Here is a 25,639-nt window from a genome sequence, read left to right as displayed (position 1 = left end):
AGTGTAAGCAAACAAAGTTTGCGCCTGAAGTATCTTCAGGATTGGGGCAACTCGTGACAAAGATGGACTGATTTCACATCACTTGCGGACATGTATAATGCTATGAATTATGGGAAGAGTCACTACCCAGAGGTGATACCAAGATTAAAGCAATGCAGAAGTCATATTTTCCAGTCACTACCTGGTTTGGGTAGTGACCCTTCCCATAATGCATAGCATTATACATGTCTGCAGGGAGATGAGCTTTGCATCAGGATACTAAGGCAAGTGATGTGAAGTCAGTCCACCTTTGCCACAAGTTTCCCCCAGTCCTGAAGATACTTCAGGTGCAAACTTTGTTTGCTTACACTTGGATATGGATTAAACTAAATATATAAGTGAAGTTTGCACATTCAAAAACTCTTATAGGATGATTCTGCACCAGTCTAAAATATAAGTTATTTCTGCATTCTCACTAAAATTTATCATTCCACTTTCTCTCCTAAGTAAAAAAATACCTGCAAGACGAATCTGAATATTCCCCATGACCTGCCCAAGATCTTAATGTTATTGTAATTAACGGCATTTGATGAGCACTGAAATGGGGAAAAGCACCAAGAACAAAAACGTGAAATATGGGTAGGGTATCATGAACTCGGTATGGAGTTCATAATTACTATTTCTAGCATGTAACAGTGTGCTGCAATAATAAAAGGCACAAACATGAGAACCAACAAAATACTAAGGAAAGGCAAACACTTTAGGTCATACTGAATTGTATTCTTATACCTTCAGATTATGGTTTAGTACTACTCACGTAATAAAGATCTGATTATAACTGAGATGTATGTGGAATTATAAGGCAGGTGATTATAATAGTCTTAGATATCAGCCTGGGGTAGTTGCATAGATGAAGGAATTGGAAGGGCAGGTCATGAGTGCTTGGGAACTTGTGAGGTAATATCTATTAGCAGTAATAGCAAGTTATATACTATGAGTGAAGAAAAAATTTGGTGTATAGTGGATGACAAACAATATCAAACAGGAACTGCAGGTAAAAAAAGAGTTTAAGGAAGAGATATAAGGAGAGGGCTGGAGAGCAGATGTGCAAAGAATATATGACGGAGGCCAGGAGAGTGACCAGTCATATACCAAGGAAGGCAAAACTGGAATATGAGAAGAGATTAGCCCTGAGATCCCATGAAAATCCTAAGGAATTCTTCTATTAAGTGGCCAGTAGGTAGAGAAATGATTGGAGAAGAATGACATTGTTGGATATAAATGGGAATAGAGTGACTGATGCAAAGGACATAGTGCAGTTATTCAATGAAAACTTTATTGGAGTATTTCATCCTGGAGAAGTAGGTTTTAATACTAGAGGGATAGGTCAGGTTCAAAGTTTAGAAGTTCAAGAAGAGTGTGTGTGTTTCAAATAACTGAGTACTCTGGATGTCAATAAAGCAGTGGGACTGGATGGTATTTTGCCACAGTTTTGAGAGAATGCACTTAAGAATTGACAGCTCCATTGACCTGGGTTTTCAATGAAAATCTAGGCATGGGAAAGGTGCCCAAGGAGTAGAAAGAGGGTAAGCTATTGCATAAGGGTGGTAGCAGCAGACTGAAAATGTCAAAGTATACACCAGTTTGTATTTCATCAGTAGTTAAGATTTTGGAAAAATTAGAAAAATAATCAGATCATTTACAGCATTAGGCAGATGAGGGTAATGTTATCAGTGAGAATCAGTATGGATTTGTTAAGAGATGCATTTGTTTTAGTAACATGATTGCCTTTTATAATAAAGTGACTATAGCAGCTGATGAGGAAAAGAGGCATATTATGCCATTTTTTTTGGGATTTTACAAAAGGCATTTGAAAGGATACCACATGTTAAGCTGATATTTAAGTTGCAGAATATGGGTTTAGATGCCAGGTTAGTGAACTGGATTCACATTGCCTATCTGATAAGTATCAGAGTTGCATATGAGGGAGCAGTATCAATAAAGCAGAAGGTTACAAGTGGGGTCCCATAGGGACCTGCACTCTTGAACACTCGGGTTCCTATCGATGTAAATATACACTGATCGCATGCAAACCCAGAATCCCATCGTTAAATTAAAATATATTTACATTGCTAAATTAAAAATTTCGAAAATAATAATATCAAATTCCTGCCATGTACCCTCAAGGGGTGTACAGGATATGATAGTAGTATATGAAAAAAATTACATCATTACTAACTTCCTATCTACAATTTTCCTCCAAATCAGTCTGTTACTTGTCAAGACTCCAACATTATCAGATCTTATATTTCTATTGTCTAAGGCACTTTGTACCGTATATCAATCCACCTATATCTTGGTCTTCCTCTGGGTTGTTTTGCTGCCAACCTGGCAGAGAAAACTTGTTTTGCTAATCTTTCTTTGCCCATTCTGTTTAAGTGACCATACCACCTGAGATTAGCCCTGCTAATGCATTCCTGGATGCTGACAATGTCAAGTTCTTTCCTAATATCCTCATTTTTAATATGATATTGCCATTGATGCCATCTGTTCACACCAATAATCTTTCTCAGGACTCTCATATCTGCGGTTTCTAGTCTTTGGTTAAGTGTTTTACTTCTGACCCAACTCTCGGATTCATAAGTTAAAACTGGTTTGAACACTGTCTTGTATACAGCTAATTTAGTGTCTGACTAATTTCTCTCTTATTCCATATGAATTTATTCAATTGACTTCCCACCATATCAGCTTTGCTGATTCTATTGTCTATTTCTATATTTAATTTACCACCTTCAGTAAAAATCGTGCCTAAGTAGCTGAAATGTTTTACTTGTTCCACAGGTTCTCTATTCACAACACAGTTGATATTTTCAATGATTCTGCCTATTTTCATTGTCTGTCTTTTTATTGCTGACCTTTATACCATATCTATTACAACAGTTATTCAATTTAGTCAGAGAATCTTGTAGCGGATTATTTAGAAGTATAACATCATCCGCATAAAGCAAAGAGCTGACATTAACATCTCCAAATTTTGATATCATGTTTAATACCACTTTCCTTCATAATATGATTCATATAGATAATGAATAACAGAGGGGATAATGTACATCCTTGTCTCACACCAGATTTAACATTAAACCATCTCCCTGTACTTCCTTCAATTCTAACTGCTGACTTACAACTCAAATAAACACTAAGTATTGCTTGATATAATGCCCCATTCACACCATATAACTGTAGCGTATTGAATAGCTTCTCTCTTGGTACCGTTTCATATGCCTTTTCCAAATCAACAAAACTTAAATACGGATCTTTGTTATATTCCCATGCTTTCTCGACTATTTGTCGTAAAGTGAAGATCTGACACTGACAGCCTCTATTTGACCTGAATCCAGCTTGTTCTTCACCAAGCTTTTCTTCCACAATTCTTCTCAACCATTTCTCAAGTACACTTGCATAGATCTTGCCAGGAACACTCAGTAGGGAAATACCTCTGTAATTCTCACATTCAGTTTTATTTCCCTTTTTATATATGGGTACTATGAGAGCTCTACTCCAATCATTGGGAATTCGTCCCTCTGTCCAGGCTTTCTGAACTATGCAGTGGAGCCACTGTAAGACTCTTATACCACCATACTTCAGCATTTCTGGTCGAATATCATCTACTCCTGCTGCCTTTCAACATTTCAAGCCTTTGATGGCTTTTTCTACTTCAAGTATGGATATGTATTCCTGACTGCATGCCTGGTCAGTGTTTTTTATCACTGTGCTGTCATCGCTGCTTGTTTCATTTAGCAGTTTTTCAAAGTAATTACTCCATACTTCAAGGATATCTTTTTCTCCTGTTTTCATGTCACCTTTATCATCTCTAACTCCTTTTAGCACACTTTCCTCCATTCCTAAGCTTCTTCAACAACCTCCAGAATATTTTGCCACCTTCTTGATATTTATTTTCTACGTTCTTGCCAAAGTCCTCCCATGACGTTTGTTTAGCTAGTTTTACACAGTGTTTAGCATTCTTGCATTTGTCTCTGTATTCTCTAAGAGCACAAGCTGACTTATTTGCCAGGAACTTTTGATATGCTTTCTCCTTTTCCTTCACTGCCTCTTTAACTTCCTGTGTCCACCAGGGAGTTATGATTTTTTTATCCTTGCAGACAACCTCACCACATGCCTCTCTAGCTGAATCAATCAATGTTTTCTTCAGAGTTTGCCACTGAATCTCCAAGGTTTGATTCCTGTTCTGAAACTCTTTCATTTTTTCTTCAATAATCTTTGTGTATTTTAGTCTACAGTTCACATCTGAGAGCTGCTCAACTTTTATTCGCTTTAAAACTTTCTTACGTGTTATTCTTTTCAATATGAAATTCAATTTTATCCTGCTCAAGACTAAATAGTGATCACTTCGAATTTCAAATCCTGTGTACACTCTGGTGTTCTGCACCATGGAGAAAACATCACTATCAACAATAACATAGTCAATTAGACTTTTCTTATTCCTTGGCTCTTCTCTCCATGTGAATTTGTGCACATTTTTATGTTGGAACATGGTGTTAGTAAAAACCAGTCCATGTCCTGGGCAGAAATCCAACAGGTATTTGCCATTATTATTAGCTTTGCTCTTTTCTCCAAATTTTCCCCAAATATTTTTGTATATCTCACAATCATTTCCTACTCTGCTATTTAGATCCCCAACAAGTACCAACTTTTCCTTTTTCACTGTGTCAGTTGCTTTTTCTAAAGCCTGAAAAAATTCCTCCACTTCTACCTTAGTAGAACTTTCTGTGGGACCATAGGCACAAATAAGTCTCATTGTCCAGTTCCCCATTCTCATATTTGCCCACATTACTCTACTTGAGACTGAATGCCATTCAAGAAGATTAGCCTCGTATTTTGTGTTGAATACTATGGCTACTCCTTTTTTTCCTTGATTGTCATTGCGTGAATATAACATTTTGTATTTATTGCTCAGAAAGATCTCACCAGTTTTTGTCTTTTTTGTTTCAGTCACCCCTATTATGTCGATCTGGTACTTATCTAGTTCCTCAGCTAGCTCCATTTCTTTGCCATTCAGGCTTCTTGTGTTGATAGTACCGATCTTTAACTCTGGTGATGTTGAGTTGGGGTTTGTTTTCAGATTTGTTCCAGTAGCTGACTTTTAGCTGTTCGTCCTGGTTCCCTGGCGAAAACAACGGGGGGGGGGGCCTTGTTTAACCGGGCAACGCCCAGTCGGCATGAAATTTTGTCAAGTTGTACCATCATTTCGTATATTGGTTTAAGCCAATAAGAATACAATTTGGTTGGCTAAATCCCAAATTGTCAGCCCATCCTCGTTCGTTCAGTATCCAGGTAGATCCCCAACAGGGTGCACCACGAGAAGGTGAGGATTGGACATTAGGTCAGATGCCCTGGTCGGTTCTCCGCATTCCTTTAAAGGCTATGTGGAGGTCTCCTCTCAGTTATACAGCTTTGACCCTTAAGCACCCCAATATCAAATAATAATATATGCTTGAAATTCATTATCAGACTGTACTGTAGTTAAATTTGAACCGTCAACTTCATTATCCATGAGGATGGTTGGCTTAAAAAAGGGAATTTATATCAGTATATCGTAACACCTGTGTCACGTATGAGTGCATGCATTCATGTTTATATTACACTGTGCCGTCATAACTTTGGATGCTTCAATCTAAACAATATAAGGGATTCGTGACTCTCTTCTTGTGACCTGAGAGATCAGTTTGAATTTCTCTGTCACCACGGACCCACTGGTGCCCAAGGCAGGGTTGTAAAACGGTTCTTGAGTAAATTAGAACAAATGCTCGAGGAAATACTCGATAACAAAGGATCTGAATTAGATGATTGGGCAGACAGTGATCCAGAACAAGAGGAAGCAGATCTCCCCACAAACGTGAGCTATGAGTCAAGCAACAGTGACGAAGAACTTCGAAGAAGTGACCAAATTCAAGGTCATCCAGTGAGTCATGTTCGCGATTGCATGTGAGGTCATGGCATTTCAAAAACTGAATGGCCTAATTCAATAATTTACCACTTGACTTTTGTGGCCAATAGTGGATAATTATAGTGACATACACCCCTATGTAAAATGACATTTTAATCATAGTAAATATAAGTAGAAATTAATTAGTTAGAAACTAATTTTATTAAAATAGTTAATAAAAAATTAACTATTTTTTTCCAAAACCTTGATTTCTTGCAACCCATTTCTAGAGCCCATACCACACGTATAACTAAAATTTTTGTTCCAATTAATTGTCAAAGATGTAAACTAAAAGACAAAAAATAATAATTTGGATATTCCATTTTATTAAATTTTATTAAAATAGTTAATAAAAAATTAACTATTTTTTTCCAAAACCTTGATTTCTTGCAACCCATTTCTGGAGCCCATACCACACGTATAACTAAAATTTTTGTTCCAATTAATTGTCAAAGATGTAAACTAAAAGACAAAAAATAATAATTTGGATATTCCATTTTATTAAATTTTATTAAAATAGTTAATAAAAAATTAACTATTTTTTTCCAAAACCTTGATTTCTTGCAACCCATTTCTGGAGCCCATACCACACGTATAACTAAAATTTTTGTTCCAATTAATTGTCAAAGATGTAAACTAAAAGACAAAAAATAATAATTTGGATATTCCATAGAAATACAGCACAGCAATTTTTTTAAATAGAGCTAAAAATGGCCAGGACACAGATTTCTTTAAGTCCCAGTAGGTCTAGGACTCAAAGTGTTAACCTTCACATCAATGTCAATGGACTGCAGGGGGAGATTCAGTTGTTTACAGATGATGTGGAGAGTTATTAAGTAATAGTGCAGATGTGGTAGCCTTACAAGATGATTTGAATAAACTGGACAGATGGGCTAATGAATGGGGAATATCACTTTAATGTAGCTAAATGTAGTCTTGAAGTTTGGGATACATCAATGGAAGGCTGCATACTCTGTTAGAGGAACTGTACTGGAGGAAGTGGGGGAGGCAAGGGATTTGTGGTGATGACCGATAGAAATCTGAAATTCAGGGAATATATTGCAAAGGTGGTGAAGGTAACCCAGAAGATTGCAGCAATACTGAGAAGGATGCTGACCAGCAGATATAAGAGTTGTCATTCGACTGCTTAAAGTCCCAATCACAACACACTTGGACTATTGTGCCCAAATCTGAAAGGGATAAATTAACCATGGAAAGAGTGCAGAGGTGGCAAAGATAGGCTGAGGGAATGTGGACTACAGAGTTTGTTAAATAGAAGGAGAGGTGATATGACTGAGACAAACTGTTGAGAGGTAAATACAGGAGTTCTTTTGTTTGGTGGAACAGGGGAAAGGAGTGAGAATAAGGACAATCCCTGGAAGCTACGGAAAAAAGTTGTGAGCAAAATGGTAAAGAGTGGTTTCTTTGCATGTAGGGGGGATGAACTGTGAAATGCATGGCCTGACAGTGATGAGAGCACGAACAGTCAATGGGTACAAGAGTGGTGTGATACTGTGTTTTCTATGGTTGGCTTCCCACGATGAGTCTTATGACTCCATGGAGGCCTGAATTCCTAACACACTAACTCCTTCAAATAAACAGGATTCCAAAAATGCAGTTACATTATTACCTTGCTTCGAGATTGTTACAAAGTTGCTTTGTGATTACAAAGTTAAAATGGCTTTTTTGCAAATGTATATTTCGATGTTTTGTTCTTACTTTCACCAAAACCTCCACATCCTCCGATAAAAAACCAGGAATATACAAAATTCATTGCTATTGTGGTATGTGCTATATAGGCTAAATGGGAGCGCCTGGAGAGATAGATGGGCATATCTGAACATGTAAAAGATGTTCAGCGAAGCACAGATCAGGATTAGCCTTCCACACAATAAATACAGGTAACCAAGTAGTTTGGCAAGAAACATAAATGCCATATATTGATCATAACCATTTTTATAAGAAAATTTAAAGAAGCCTCAGCAATGCTCCATATACCGTATAATAAACCAAGGTTTAATCCTAACACCAAGTCTGGTTTGCATTCATCAAAAATCTAACAACCACAGAAATGGGATATAGCATGTGTTATGCCATAGAACATAACAGCAACAACTGACATTGTTCCAAAGCTTATATAATAGTTAATACAACATTTTTTTTCCTGGTTACTTTGTTTATATATACTAGTTTTGAAGTTCTGATAACAGCTACCATGTGTAATTTTTTTCTGGTCTTTTTATAAGTCTTGTTAGGTTGTATTCTTTATTTTAATAAACCTGTGGTCTCAATACCAGAAATTAAATGAAGAAATTCACTAAAACAAATCTCCATTACATAATGCACCTTTCATTATAACAAACTATTTCCTCCAAGTTCACTGAAGTGCGAGTCAACTGTACACAGAGCATGAGCCAAACTCATTTCTTCACATAATTTCAAGAGATTCTCACTAATCACTTTATATCTTATTGTTTACAGAAAATAAAATAATAGCGAGAACAAATATAATTACCTGAATATGATTGAATCAAGATCGAATGGATATTCTATAATGCCAGTTGTGGGCACTCTAACTCTTAATATATCTTGCTGAGTTGGGAGATAATCTGGTCTTGCTATTCTGTCAATGTCACTCAGGTAACTAAGTAGAGAGAGAGAGAGAGAGAGAGAGAGAGAAAGAGGAGAAAAAAAACATTATAATGAGCTATATGTTAAACGTTTCACATGCTACCATAAAGTATTCTCCATAATAATCCATATATTATGGAGTTATTTTGGAGCAGAGGAAAAAAAAAAAATTATTTTTTTGACTAAAAACATTCCTATCTTGTGAACACAGATATTTTCAATTTTTAAAATAAAGCTTCTAGCCTCCCCTATATTTCAACCTATAGGCTAAAAATTAAGTTTTATAAATTAAAAAGAAAAAAAATATATATAAGAGCAACATGACATATCTGGGTACGTATTTTTATTTTTTGAAGGTAATGATATTTAGTATAAAACTTGATAACGAGACAAAACAGTACAAGATTTGGTAAGGTGTTGACATTGAAGAATCAATAAGCAAGCATAAAAATATGTATCAAACATACAGCAGAAATGTCATGAATAAAACTAATAATGAATTAAAAAAAAAAGAATTTAAAAGATTAAAAATTAAAGAGTTAAAAATCTGCAACATACCCAGCAGTATGAAATCCAATGAAATGACAAGCACACTGGGCTAGCCATGATCAGAATTTTTAGACAGAAAACTAACTTTGAATATCTTCGTTATTGGTTTTTTATTCATGGCTTATTTCTGCCAAAAAAATATTATATGCTCACTTATAGGAGTTATTCGCCCTCATTTTTTTCTAATCCCATACTTATAAAAGTATGGGGTATAAAAAAGTATATACTTATAAAGTACACCACATGACAAAGAGATAGGGAGGATACTGTTCCCTTTTATAAGCCTTTCATAAAGCCACATCTGGACTAATGCATGCAGAGCTGGCCACCTGCAGAGATGATCTAGAGGCATGTCATAAAGATTGTGGCAGTCTGTGGAATGCTTCCTACGAGAATAGATTAGAGGTTCATGGGCTTCAAAAACTAGCTGATTAAAAATAAAAAATAAAAAGAGACATGACAGAAGCCTATAGATTATTCCAGGGCAATAAGGATAAGGCAGTTACCTCTATGCCTCTAAGTATTCTTGTCTGTAAATTCCGTGTGTTCTACTGGTCGGTTTGTCTGTTCTGATGGGCAAACAACCCATGTTTCCAGGAGAAAAAAAAAATTCCACCTCTGAATGAGACCAGCTAACTCATCTTTGGTCAAAAGAGACCAGATAAAGGTTCCTCATGTCATGGACGGGATTCGAATCCACGTCTTTCCGACCAAAGGGAAGTTACCGTTCTAAGTTCTGTCGCCTCTCTTCATGACCTCCCTTTAGCAAATCCATGTTGTCCACCAAAGATAATACCTCTGTTGTCCACTGTTAGATCGTGAATGAGGCCTGCCTTTACTAGACAGACATTCATTCGTGATCTAACAATGAAAGGAGCTTTAAACCAGAGAAAATACCTGTACTGCTGGTCAATATTGTATTGGAAAGAAATAAGGAAGGGGGGGGGATAAAGTAAAGTGTAATATATAATTGTATATTGAGTAAAGTGCATCATATAATTGTGTATCTAATTATTAAGTGTACATCCATTTACTTATTGAAAGGGAAAGATTGTGAAATATTTAATATGTGTAATTTTAATAAAGGAAAATAATGTGTATAAATCGAAATAAAGGAATGGTATGTGTAAGCTACGGCAAACAAAGAAAACATAATGACTAAGAGCCTAAAGGGCATGATCTTGACACGCCCATATTGGAACTTTACAAGCAAGGATTAGCTAATTCTCTGAGAGGAGCTCTCTCATGGGTTCGCAATGAAGCAATTTGATGCGACTGTGAATGTAAGCTCCTTGGAAGAAAAAGGTGAATGATCGAAAGAAAAAGGAGAGAAAAAGGTGGGAGACAGAGAGTGAGGGACACGAGGTGAGAAAAGAGAAAAAGAGGTAGGAAGTGAGGATGATCTCTGACGAGAAAGGGAAAGCTTGGGTCTAAGTGAAACCCGAACCGTGATGTTTCTCCTTGAAGGATCCAGAAATCCCAGACAAGCACCTCAGATGTTCTCAGTTAACGGCGAAATTTCAGTGTGTGTGAATCCATGCGACGGGAAGGAAAAGAATCTGCAGTGTGAACAAGGATCCAACTAGGATGCACACGTGACTTGCATGGTGATTTAGTGAAACAGTTAGCAGCCAGAAACGGTAAGGCAATTTTGTCCTTTCTAAAGTTAAGAGAGAGTGCTGAAGGAAAACATGTTAAGCAGTGTCGCTAAAAGAAAAACAAACTAATTTATTTGTTAGAGTAGCTTTAGGAACATTGGACTGGTAGTCCGAAGAGCCATGTCAAGTGATTCTTGCTCAATCTAGTATGCAAATGTTACCTTAGCTCTTTTCCCTGAGATTTTGTCTAGATAAATTTGTATTAGTTGCCCAAGTGCATGCTTTTCTTAGGGAATGATAAATGTGTTAATTTGTGAGATTTTCATGTATTGTTTGAATGTGGTTTAATCTAATTAAGATAACAGAAGAATTGATTATTTCATGTTCAATGTAATTTTATTAGTGTATAATAAATATGTTTTGTCATTTGAAATCATGGTATTAAATTTGTGTTTGGGACTGCCATTTGCCACTCACTAAACCACGAACCGTGATAAAGGAGAAAGAAAGAGAAGGGCCACGACTGCAACAATTTTGAGAGCCCCTGAACATATCTAAGGTATAATAACTCTAACTGGTGCAGTATAAATATAAATTTGTTTGGGTTTGTTACCCAGGGAAAACCTTACAATCCCTGACACAGAGAAAGTAGTTATAAGGCACATTCAGAATTAAGTAACATTAACACCCCAAAGTACGATCTAACATCACCCAATTCTAGATCCTAGTTCACACCAGCCTCTCTAGCACTTTAACCACAACAACTGACACATAGATAGGCCTATAATTTGATGCTTGAGTTTCGTCACCTCCCTTATGAATCGGCACAATCTTGCCTACCTTCCGCTCCATTGGAACTTGACCCAATGTAAAACTCATATTAAACAAATATGTCAAGGCAGATATCAACTTCCTGGTACAGTCCTTCAAAATACATAGTGATATGTTATCAAGTCCAGCAGCCTTATTAACATCAAGTTTGCTAATTACACATATACCTCTTGCTCATTTACAGTCAGTCTCTACTCATCATCCACTGATCTCAAACTCTCTACGATGTTACATTCACAAGAATGTAAGATCTTTATAAACTGCTCATGAAACATCTCAACTATATCCTCTGCAGCAGTTGTTCTTATACCATTTTCTCCAATCAATATCATTCTTCCATAATCATTTTTTTTTTTTTTTTGCTGGCTACATATTGAAAGAACTCCCTAGGATTTTTTTTTTTTTTTTTGCCTTCATTAGCTAACTGCTGCTTATACTGAACTTCTGCTACCCTTACCAATCGAGTCACCCTCCTTGCCTGTTCTTTGTATTCCTCATGGAAATGATTACCACTCCTCTTATTCAAGAACTATCTAGTAGAAGCAATACATTTAGACATTGCTTTTACTAGATATTTCTTGAATATCATTCAAGCAGCACTGATCTCCTTTCTAGCCAACTCCTCATTCCATGCTACACCTACAAAATGTCTCCTAAGCTTCTCATAATCACCAGCCTTGTAGCTCCACATATACCCTTTCCTCACAGAAGTTCTTACACTGCTGGCAACCACCCAGATAATCACTTCATGGTCACTCTCATCAATTGGAGGATGATGTGACACATCATTTATAATAACATCTGCTGATGAGATGGTCAAATCCAAGACCCCCAATCTTCGTGTGCCCTCTGTTACATATTGCCTGAAGTAGTTCTCTCAAAAACTCGAGAAACTCTTTTCCTTTACTTTTGCAGTTGCTATCTCATCACCCCAGTCTATATTGCAATAATTAAAATCACTCACATGATTAATCTTTTTTATTTGCTTGGTAATTTGATTATATATTTCATGGTCACTACCATCCATATTACCAGGTCTATAACAACATCCAACTAAGTATTTAATTCTATTCACTTCCATCTCGCACCAGACCATCTCAAAACCACTGCCACTATTCCCTCTTGCACCTTTACCTTGTATGAACATAACTATTAAGTGACCTCTCATGAACACCCTCCAACTGCTTTCTCATGGACATTTTATACATTATGTCTGTTGTTAGTATCGATATTTTCGTATGTGACGTTCCAAACCTGTATTTAATGCTTTCCTTCACAGTTCAGCTACTAACATAACACCAACTTCTCATCCTCTCTTCTTTAATTCCACCTACATCTTTGTTTTGAAAGAAGCTTTTCCTAAATCATTTCTGTCGATAATTCGACCTTCTGCTATTCAAAGTAAGACATTAGATTACTACTTTTGCCATGATCATTTGCCCATACATAGCACTGATGCGACTACTCATGAGCCTTCCTAGCTCTCTTTTGGCTTTGAAGGAATCATTTGGCTGGAAAGACCTAGTTTAAAATCCCACCCCATGACATAAAAACCCTTTATCAAGGGGTGAATTAGCCAGTCTTATACATGGATGGAGGTTTTCCTCCTGTAAATAAACTGGTTTTCATCCCTCAAAGCAGGCAAACCAGCTAGATAAACACATAATTCAGTTAAGTTACATGTAAATACACGTTGAAAAATTATTCAACTAAGATTGATTAACTATAAATATTTTGATTCGTGTATCATCAATCATCATTGCAATACAGTTGGAAATTAAAAAATTAAACACTGAAAGCACATGGAGAATGGAATCTCTCCTTATAAGTGCAGTTGCAAGACAGTCAGGTAAAAACCAATACTATTAGGATCAAATGAAGTGTGCTTGTGATTTAAAAACCAAGAAATGAAGCACGTGTACATGTAATAAAAACTTGTACAATTAAACAGTATAATTTTTACCAATAATTTCCCAATTTTGGCATGAAGTGTCCATCTTAAGGATGAGATGTGGGCTATGAAGAAGTCCTTCAGAACTTTCTTTAAAAAAGCATTCATATTTATGGAAAATATTATGTATACCAACTCCACGTTCTTCTAGAATCCATTTATCCCATTTTCTAAAAGTAATGTAAACTGATGTTCAGTCCTACATTCAGTAGGGTTGCCCAAAGTAAAATAACTTCCAACTACATGGGACTGAATACACTACAGGTAACAGAGGTAGAAAATTATCTTTTGGAGATGGTATGATAAGAGGTAACTGAATTAAAAGGCTTGAAAGTTGTGGAAATATTAAACTTGTATAGGGTAAGAGAAATGCACTTGTAAGATAAGTGTTTTTATGTACATGATGACGATTCTGTGAGTCTTCTAAAAGATGGCGGAGTAAAGTTGGTAATCGCTACTGTTTTGGAGTTGTAATCAGTGAGAATGACTGTTTCTTTGATTGAAGAATTTTTGTTTGAAGTAGATCAGATAATATGAGCTCTTGAAAGAAGAGCATTTAATAATGTCGTATTTCTGAAGGGGGGGGGGGAGATGATGAGCCAAAGTTGATGAATATACCAACTCGAGAAGAATGGTTTGAAGAAAAAAAAAATGTAATGAAGGTTGATTTTCTGTAGAAAACATCTAGTTGTTCACCTGAATTATTTCAAGCAGCAAATATATCATCCATAAACAAAGAAATATCAAAGGTTTTGGATTGATCGTTGCAATTTTTTCTTCCAGCTGGATCTAAATAGAAGTCAGCAAGGATGGGAAATGAGAGAGCCCATCAAAATCCTTTCAGTTTGTCAATATAGCTTTTCATTCCAACTGAAATATTTTTTATATGCGTAAACACAAACACATTTTATTTTAATCACACGCATGCCCACTTCACTTGATCCTAACACTGTCAGTTTTTACATGGCTGTTACACAACTGCATATAAGGAAAGATTCCACTCCACATACCTTCACTGGTTAATTTTTTTAATTTGCAACTGTATTAAACTGATGATAAATCTATGAATCAAAATATTTTTAGTTTTCAGCAAATACTTCACACATACCCTCAGGGGACGTACAGGGCATCATGATAATATTAAACAAAACTTCCAATTGATAATTTTCCTCCAAATTAATCTATCATCCATCAGTGGCTTTAACACACTAAGTGCCCATAGCCTTCCAAATACCCTTGAATTTCTTAACCATAATACGAGGATAAGGCAGTTACCACTATGCCTCCGAGTATTCTTGCCTGTAAATTGTGTGTGTTCTACTGGCTGGTTTGCCAGTTCTGAGGGATGAAAAACCAGAGTTTCTGGGAGAAAAACCCTCTACCTCCATATGAGACTGGCTAACTCACCTTTAGTTGAAAGAGACCAGATAAAGGTTCCTCACATCATGGACAAGAATCAAATCTTCTTTCTGACCAAAGGGCTTCTTTCATCTATAACCAACTGAGCTACAGAGGCTCTAAATTAATCTATCAAGACTCCCATATTATCAGATCTTATATTTGTCTTCTAAGGCACTTTTTACTGTATCAATCCACCTATATCTTGGTCTTTCCATGGGCCTTTTTCCTGAAAACCTGGCAAAGAACATTTATTCTACTAATCTTTCCTCACTCCAATTCTATTTAAGTGACCATACCAACCGAGATTAGCTCTGCTAACATATTCCTGGATGCTGACAATGGCAAATTCTTTCGTAATATATCTTATTTTAAATATGATACTGCAACTGATTCCATCTGTTCATTCCTCTAATTTTTCTCAGAACTCTCATAAATGTGGTCTAGTCTACAGTCTTTGATCAAGTGGTTTATTTCTAACCCAGCTCTCAGATACATAAGTTAAAATTGGTTTGAACCCCGTCTGGTATACAGCTAATTTAGTGTTTTGATAAATCTTTCTTATTCCATATAAATGTATATTCAGTTGATTTCCTACTATACTGGCTTTACTAGGTCTGTTGTCTATTTTCATATTTAATTTGCCACCTAAACCAAAAAGTATGCCGAAATAGCTGAAATGATTTACTTGTTCTGTAGGTTCTTCATACAGGATGTAGTTCATGTTTTCAATGTTTCTACCTATTTTCAATGAACATAACTGTAGTGTTTCGAACAATTTTCCTCTTTAGCACCTTGTCAGATCTACGAAGCTTAAATGCAGATCCTGTTATATTCCCATGATTTCTTAACAATTTGTCTTAAGTGAAAATCTGATCCTGACAACCCTTATCTGCATGAGTCCAGCTTGTTCTTCACCAATCTTCCCTTTCATAATTTCTCTTAGCTGTTTCTCAAGAATACTTGTACAAATCTTACCACAAACATTAATCTTAAATAATTTTTCAACTGTGTCTAAGTGGAACTTAAACTTATGCAGAATTATGAATTATTATTATTATTCAGGCCTCCACAGAGTCAAAAGACTCATCGTGGGAGGTCCTTCCTAGGAAAAACAAAGTCTACTTCATACCACTCCTTGAACTCATTGACCGTTCTTGCTCTCACCACTAAATTAAATGTATTTTTGATAAGTTCTTGTTTCTTTTGTGTGGGGGGGAACAGTTTTTAGGAACAAAATATTCTATAAAAATAAAAGCTTGGTTAGGTAATGTAACTACCCCAATCAAAGGCAAAGTTAAAAAACTAAAAGAAAATTGTAATTAGTACTGAAGAGCAATTTTAAAAGATATACCAGGTTATATATTTTTGGAAGGTGAGGATAAAATATTTGGAGTCAAACTTGCCTGAGCCAAGAGCATATAGTAAGAGAATGATGTTGATAATGATGTATGAATAAGATCAATAAACAAGGAAAATTATGAATCAAATTAGACTATAAATTTTGAAAAACTAGAAATTTTTTAAAACTAAGAATTAAGGATCAAAAACTAGTGAAATATATACACGATCAGCAGCATGACAGTAGTGCTTGATAAGCAGTGTGTGAACAATGTTACTATTTTTAACTTAGCCTTTGGTTGGAGATATAGACTAGCTCCATTACCTACTAAGTTCAACTATTTTTGCATTACCTGACATGAAACTTTAGTTTAAGAAAAATCTAAGGCAAAATATTATTTTTATATGTAAAGTTTGTGCTGTATATGACCGAAACGCATGACACGTGGCTTAGTCATTTAAATTATACTGGACAAGATATTCTATATTACATATTAGCCATTATATTCTTATTTTAACCCTTGTTTATTACATTCTTGTTTTAACTTTGAGTATCAACCTTGGAGATTTCATCAATGGGAGCAATATGCAATAAAATAATAATAATAAAAAAAAATCAATGCAAAAATCATTTTCCAAATATAAATAGTAAATATGATGAAGCATCATACACATCCAACAGGAAGTGTCCTTTGCATTATGGGATGCTGAGGCAAATGATACAAATTCAACAGCCTCTAATATAAGTAACCTAGCCATGAAGATACTTCATACACAAACTGTCTATATACACTTTGGATCAAACGATTAAAACAGGAATAAAATTTGTCTAATATACTTTACTTTGTACAGTTTAATCACATTTCTCAGTCCTTTTTAAATTTAAAAAAAAAAAAAAAAAAAATTAAATGTAATTTAAAAAATTAAATTTTATATTATTGTTAATATTCAATTAACCTTCATACAAACTTGGGATGATGCATTTAGTTTCAATTACGTGGTAATTGTCATGGTAAGCAACTATACAATGATGTTATAAATGTTCTGTATTTCTATTACCCTGCTTTGTCTTTCCTTTATTTAAAATTCATGAATGGTCGACTGCCTTAAGCAATTGCTGCCATTTAGGAGAGGTTCATAGCCATGCCCTCACCAATCATCATTTGCTAATATGAGCTAGTTTTGAAGTGTTTCCATTAGCGGTGATTCAAACCACATCAAGTTTTGGTTTTTTAACCGATCCTGCTTTCGACCACTGATCCATAACTGACATGCTTAAAAATCACTGACAATAATACCCAAAACTACATTAAACATTAAATAAAAAAAACTACTTGAAAAGAATCACAATTAAACACAATGCACTTACTTAGACTCAGTCAATAACTGAACTGATCAAACAGTCTGGCTACAGATGTATTTATATTTTTGGAGAAGTTCTAGAAACGTTGCAAATGGAAGTCAGTGCAGGTTCGTTATCGCAAAGGTCATTTCTTAGTAACAAGCGATTGTTCAGGAAAGGAGGATGGGTTGACAAAAGTGACACGGTGTGTAATGATTGGTGGGGAGGGGTTCATAGCCATGCTCGCACCAATTATCATTCGCTAATGTGAGCTAGTTTTGAAGTATCTCCATTAGTGGTGATTTAAACTCAACATTTATTGAGTGTCTCCATTAGCGGTGATTTAAACTCAACATTTATTGTTCCATAACTAACATTTTACATTTTGTTTACTTGTTTTTCTGCCATTACTTATTATTTTTCGTGTACCCATGAATGACCCAGAACGTACCACTGGTTGGGAACCGATGGTCTAACAAATTTGTTTTTACAACTGCACTAGTTAGGCTATATATTGATTGCGAGATAAGATTTTTAAACTAAAGACAAAGCAAATATTGTTTGTATTCCACGCTTATATTAATCCTTACCTTAAACTGGTCATGGCTTAATTATTGATCACATAAACTTCTATCTCATGCAGGTTCAAAATTTTCAGGATAGTGCACTGATAGAATCAGTCCAATGCGTTGTTCACAAACCATTTAATTAATCAAAAATGAATATTTACAGTTTGATTTACAATACCATATATATATACAGTTTATTACAATTCTCTGTTATTTTCAGTTCTTCCTAATTCAAACTTAGTTTCAATTTACTTCCTTAAAGTTACATCACAATCTAGAATATCCTGCCTGTCACACACACAAACTGACAATAAAGCATACCTTGAGTAAGCTTATTTCAATTTCAATTTACATTTTCTTATTATACACACACACAGATATTCTTGATGTACATTCTTGTTCGGAATTATCACATGCATAAGTACTTACAATCCTAGTTCAGCACTGCCTTTTACACGAATCTTTTGTTTGCACGAAAATGCTCCTTTTTGTCCTTCTTTCTTTCTACTGGCTCGTACTTGATTTCCTGCCAAATTTCTTCTTTATCCATGTTGTTGATTATTCCATGCCCTATAGCAATGTTTCTCAAAGTATGGTACCCGAACCCCCAGGGGGTCCGCGAAAGGTCTTCAGGGGGTTCGTGGCAATTTTCAGCTATGCATCATTAACGCATGGAATAAAATTTAAGCTTGAGATCATAAAACATTCCTATTGTAACACTGAATAAGGTACAGAGACATCTTCAGGCTGTGTAATATGTTTCTCAACAAACAGTGCAATTAGAGACAACAGCACTAACTAATGAATTGCATGACCCCTCCCACATAAAATGCTGTATAGTAGACAATCAAAACCATATGGTACACCAGCAACATATGGGTTTGTTTGAGTGAACGTGTTAAAACTAAGAAATATATAGTGAATGTGTTTCAGATATTATATAAGGAATTCGGTTGAAGAGAATTAGCATTTCAACTGAACTGTCGGCTTGCCTTTGTTAATTAGTAGCGCAATCTTTTGTTAATACCGCACCAATCATACTGGCCTACCATTGCTGTCTGTTTTGAGTCCTGATTTCACTAGCCATTCGTTGAAGGACTGTTCATTAAATACGGCGTTTTTTTTTAGCTTTCAAATTCTTAAGTATGGATCACTGGTTAAAGACTGGATTTTTAAAATGCACAAAAGAGAGGAACATAGTAGATACAAGTAGCTGTCAGCAACAAGAAAATGTTGATATTGTATCTGGATCGAGTAAAATTGATAAGTGTGTGTCGTCTGACATCTCTAAAGAACCAACTAGGAAGAAGATGAGAAAACTACGATAAAAAAAGTACGATATAAATTACTTGAAATGTGGATTTTCATGGATGGGAAATGAAGAGGAACCTATTCCATTATGTGTAATTTGCAGTGAAACTTTAAAAAATGAAAGCATGAAACCATGTAATTTAAATCGCCATTTTGAATCGAAACACAATGAATGCAAGGACAAACCTGTCGAATTTTTTCAAAATAAACTAAAAAATTTAAAAGAATCTCAAGTGATGTCGATCGTGTCAGCAAATGAAAACATGAAGGCTTTAGACGCTTCATATCGTGTGTCGCTATTAACAGCAAAAAGTGGTGCAGCAGAAACAATTGGTGAAACTTTGGTCAAGTATCTCCTAATTAATTAATCAAAAAAAATTAATTTTTTTGATTAATTAATTAGGAGATACTTGGTAATGATGAAAATTTAAGAAGGGGTCCGCGGATATCTGAAGTTTGAGAAACACTGCCTATAGGATCCTTTGTGCAGCTCTTTCCTTTCAATTCCCAACAGAGGACCCAGGTAAAAGATTCAAAAACCTACGACACTTCTCTTTAGATTACTGACAACGGACCTCATGTGGCATTGGACCCAGGTAAGAGAAGATTTAGAAAACCCTAAGACAAAGTCCTCGACATCTTGTCTTATATAGGCCCAGACTTCTGTTGTATGCATGCGTACATTTCTCGAACTTTCCATATATGGTCATGTATTGACCTACGGACATGACATCATACTTGGCACGTCTCTTTAAATTGTCATATATGTCAATTCTTAGAATAAGACCTACTGATTAGACATCAGTTAACAGCGTTACATGATGATGTCATGTGCCACATTATTTTAACAAAGGCTCATTTAAGTTATTAACATTTCTTTAAGTACATTCTTCTTAAAAAACATGTAAAAGGGAACATGATAAGTTACATATCACGAGAGATTTTACGTCATCTACTGTCTGCACTACACATCACTATTGTTTGATTAATATGGCCAGCTTGCCTGTTTTGCTGGGGGGGGGGGTATCTGAATTTCCAGGAGTGGAAAAACTGACTACCTCACAAACCAAAACTTATATAAAGATTCCTTTCCTCATAATGAGAGAAATTCCAATAAAGTTCCATGTTTGGTTTCTAGACCATGTAAAGAATAATAAATTATACAATGAAACACATTTTTGAAAATTATGGAGACAATTACTGTGTTTGAATAAAAACTTTAGTTTAATATAGCTAAAATCTACATTCGACATTTCAACCTTTATGTCAAGGTCATCTTCTGGAGCATACAACTATACACAGAAAACAAGCTATACTACAATCAAACTGGTTTGTTAAAGACACTGATCAACCGCAACAACAATTGTTGGCCTGACCTCTGGTGAAAAAAAATAAATATACATCAACACTTCAGTATTATTAATGTTATCTGTTGGTTGTAGAAATACATTGGGCACAACAACAAGTATCTATCTATATACATATATTAATATCATGTACATTCCAGCCAGTTGGTATGGAATGGTTTCTAATACTAGCTGAAGATTGGCTAGGTGGATCTTATATATTAGGTAGGCTGAATGTGTGCCATCCAGATCCTTGGAATTTTCATGCCATCTTTGTTGCTGATATTTGGGTGGTTTATCAGGATTTTGCAGGATTCTTAAATTTCCTTTCGTACCAGGTTTTTGTGCATTGTAAAGAGAAGGTGCTTTTCCAGTTGATTTGGTGTAAGGTGTTGAGTGCGTGGTCTGAGAGGCCTGCTTCACCATAATAGTTATATTTAATGTGTCTAATGTGTTCTTTCTTGCGTATAGGGATTGTCCATCCTGTTTCACCAATGTATGGTAAGTCACAGGTGCAGCGGATGCAATAGATTCCAGGATGTGCTAATGGGAGGAGAGGATCCTTAGAGGAGTTGAATATGGTTTTAAGTTTAGTGGGTGGTTTAAAGGTGGCATTGAGGTTATAATGTTGTAGGATTCTGTTGATTTTTTCCGATAACCCTTTAATGTATGGGATGGCTATGGTTTTACTATAATCTAGATTCGTTTTTGTTGTTGTTTTATGGAGTATTTTATTAATAGTATTTTTGTTATAGCCTTTATTTATGAATGTGTCGCTGATGATTTTTAGTTCTTGTTTCAGGGCTTGCTGGTTATAAAATGAAACAATTAAAAGCCACTCACAGTATTAATGTGCTATAGGCTTAGAATCTTTTGTGAGTGGGAATAAAAAAAAAAATATAAAATAAATAAAATTTTAAAAAATTACAATAGAACGAAAAGTAATCTCTTCAAATAAGTTTGCATAGTAACTGTTTACTATGACAATGCAATGAGAAATCAGTTATTAATTTATTAATAACTGAAAACATGATTACTTGAATGTAATGTTTTAAGTAATCTTTTTTTAAATCAATAGTATTATTTACCATAATGCTATGGTAAAAAATTAAAAATATAGTCTGTATAAGTAAAATACATAGGTTCTAGATAAACATGTTCATATGTACCCCTTAAATTTAAAAAAAAAAATTCACTGAAATTTGTTTATGAAATGAACATTATGCTATATAAAACCATGCCATATTCACCAGCCGGCCTGGTTGGCCGAGTGGTGGGTTCGAATCCCGCCATGGGCATGGATGTTTGTGATTGTCCTACAAACTTTGTGTGGAAAGAGAATCTGCGACCCTACCACATATTCTAGCAGAAGACATCATTGCCAAAACCATGTGAGGTACAGCAGTGACCATATGGCGTCAAAGGACGTGAAATGCGAAATTTTTTTTATATTCACCAGCCGATATTAAACACCATTAATTGGTGTTTAATATTAGCTGGTGAATATGACGTGAATATGGTATTGGCTTAAAGTATTTATGACTAAACATCTGGGACTTCCTTTTTATATCTAAACTAGGTGAGCTCTGCCCCCCCCTCCCCTACATTTGCAAAGTTACAAAATAACTGGTTATGTAGTGACTAGTTAATTAACTGGTAATTAACTTAATTACTTGTCAACAGGTAAATGACATTTACCTTTGTAGTTCATATGAAGGTGGTAGATCTTCACCTCATGCATCGATCAACTAAGTATTCCAAATCTGCTATAAAATTAGGGGGAGGGGAGAACACCAGTACCCATACATATACCATAACAAGAAAACGTTCCTAACTATCCTGTTTATGTAAATCAACTTGGTAAAAAACCAAGTGAATATTGTCCATCCTAAACAGAGCAGATAAACATTTCCTACATATTAATTCTGTCAGAATTGAATTCCTTTAAAAAATAAAAAAACAACTATAATTTGAAATACAAACATAATTCAATCCACATGAAAATAAAACTAGGGTAAACAAAGCAATTTTTAAAACACTAATGAGTGACAATCCTAACATTAAGTTTTTCACTAAAAAAATATCAAGAGGGTAAACTGTAGAAGAGTTAACAGGTTCTTTAGAAATCTGATACTGATGATAATTACAGAATAAAAATCATTTAAAATTCTAACTCCTTACAAATCTCTCTTCTAATTCCTGATTACCAGAAGGAGCGGAGCACTTTTCGTGAGCAAAAATAAACATTTTACTAATGTATAAATAATTTGAGTTACTGGCTCTGATGTCCTAGAGAAGTACAGGGTGTTCAAAATAGTCTTCCTGTTTAAGGTCTTGTAGAGCCATCCAAGTGATACAAATTACTGCAAAACTTTAAAGGAATGCATCGTATGTCATGAGGAAGTGATGTCTGAAAAGGGAGCTCCAAAATTCACCACCAGGGGCACTGTAAACGCCAAATGCATGGAATCTGCATATCATGCGACTCGGCAGCAAGTGCCTGGAGGGTTTAAAAAGATGGGCATGCGATTTTTCTCTTCATTCTGATCGTTAATACTGTCCACAGTGATGGCACTAACCTTCCCCAAATGTGCTTTCTCACGAAGCTGTATTATCTAAACAACTGCATTGTTGCTGCACTGCAAATTTTATTCCCTGAACAAATGTCAACAAGGTCCACTATCTCCATGTGCTCTGCAACGAATTACTAGTTACTTGAAAGAAACAGGATTGTTGGGAGTTAGATGTGGCAGAAGTCGTAGGCCAATCAGTTCACAAGTGATCAAGGTTACTAATGCTGTTGTGGAGGGTCATGAATAACAATGTTGGTTCCTGAAGTGCATGTGCTGTATCAAGACACATGCATGTGCCTTATGCAAATGTATGGAAAATTCTATGGAAGATTTTGCATTTCTACCCATTCGAGATAGCCCTGACACAAGAGTTGCACCCACAGGATTTTGAAAGTCGAGTGATATTCGCTTTAACATTCCTTGTTTAAGTGAAGTTGGACGCTGTGTGGCCATGGATGATTTTGTGGGCAGATGAGGCTCACTTTCACCTGAATGAAGCTGTGAATACCCACAAATGCTGTGTATGGGCTATGCAAAACTTGCATGCAATCCAAAAAATTGCTTTGCATTTATCGGGAGTAATCCAGGGTTTCCTTAAGAATAGAGGAAGAATACAGGAAAGCTTTCCCAGCAGTTTACTTCTGAGTAGGACTAGCAACTGAAAATCAGTCCATCCTCCAACTCTTCTAAGCTCTTCTATATAACTAAAAAAAATTTAGAACATCATCTGTTTCTTCACCCGAAAATTGTGGGAACACTTGCTGTGGATTAATATACCTAAAAAATTCGCTGTTGTCCATGTTTAAACTACTGGAGGGTTCAGTCATTCTTGCATCCAATTTACACTAGTCAATTCTCAAAATTTCTCAACAAAACTTAACTTAAATTTTTCCTCTTAGTTGTCTGATCGGCTACCAAAACCAACTTATTCTAAATAGCTTATATTTTAGATTTTATTAGCCAAATTACATCCTGTTGGCTGCGCCATCTGTTATGTCCCTATCTTACGATTTTGTTTGTATTACAAACTGCCTTCATCTATATTCTCCTAACTTCTACTTTCAAAACATCACCAAAATTTCTACTAACATCTGAATTATTGTTCCCCGTAGTATCCCTAGTATTTGTATTTTAACTGTGCCCTTTGGGATATTTTGTTTAAGATATTTTATACATAAACAGAGAAAGGAACTCAAATATCTGAAAGTGTAACTATTGCAGTCGTGACACTATTTCTTGTTACTCAACATTAATTCCTTAAACTTCCCGTTTCTTAACATTAATTCCCCGCGTGGTTAGGCTCGAATGTTTCTAAGCGGTGCATTGGATTAGCAATATCAGACAACTTTTTTTTATCATTAAACAAAAGGTTTATTATTTCTCTAAACATGGTACATATCAAAATATTCAACTAAATTACTTACACACTAAAATTAGCTTAATACAAGTAGTTGGGCTATGATTCGACAAAAGTTACTATGATCATGCCGCCACAAAATTTCATACAAACTATGAATTCACTTAACATAAAAAGATTAGATCACCACACATTATTAGATTATTCAACTTCAAGTACACTAACAAAATCATTAACTACTCTAGCACATACTTATGGCAATTCCGATTCTCTACACATCACACTAGGCATTCAAATTCCTCAGGCTACTTTATTACTCAATTCGCACTAATCTAACTCAATATTAACAAAACCATTTACTTCATTAACACACAACTATGTCAATAACTTTCCTTTTACAATGTAGTAGGCACTCAAGATTCTTAGGATAATTAATTATTCACAAATTGTCAACACTAGCTAGCTTACTTTTAACACTCTCTATCAAATTCTAAAGTCCTATTATAATTTCTCCCTAATCACTTTAACAGTTCCGTATTATGACAATGGTACCTATCACAAACAACTTCTAGTTAACATAAGACAAAATTCACAATACCTTTCTTTAGCTTCACTTACGGGCCTTTACCTTCTACTGAACGAACTTGCTTGCATAACCTCTTGCAATTCAGGGCTATATAAACATCTGCGCCGTCGGCTGTACTATCCGAAATGAGGACATCGACATTTTCACAGCTTCCTATGACTCTATGGTGTATTTCGCTTTCTACATAGGAATACGGGAATAGCTTTCCCACTCACCTTCGATTCCTTGTTGTGGCATGAGGATATAAGCCATATCTCTCCACTCAGGAACACC

At 35.3% G+C, this 25,639-nt stretch overlaps 1 protein-coding gene across 1 annotated transcript in view; it reads right to left on the bottom strand.

Annotated features, from left to right (window-relative positions):
* Positions 1-25,639, bottom strand: part of LOC150093658 (guanine nucleotide-binding protein G(q) subunit alpha) — a 176,939-nt gene that overhangs the window by 36,393 nt on the left and 114,907 nt on the right. Inside the window, exon 4 of the mRNA XM_090413138.1 lies at positions 8,499-8,627. Within this exon, the coding sequence (XP_090269264.1) occupies positions 8,499-8,627 (129 nt within the window). The remainder of the gene's footprint in view (positions 1-8,498; positions 8,628-25,639) is intronic.

The sequence above is a fragment of the Typopeltis vanoorti genome, chromosome 23 (genome assembly GCF_054136105.1).
Source record: "Typopeltis vanoorti isolate ZY-2024b chromosome 23, IOZ_Tvanoo_1.0, whole genome shotgun sequence".
NCBI classification, from domain to species: Eukaryota; Metazoa; Arthropoda; class Arachnida; order Uropygi; family Thelyphonidae; genus Typopeltis; species Typopeltis vanoorti.
This window is presented reverse-complemented; position numbering and strand designations above follow the sequence as displayed.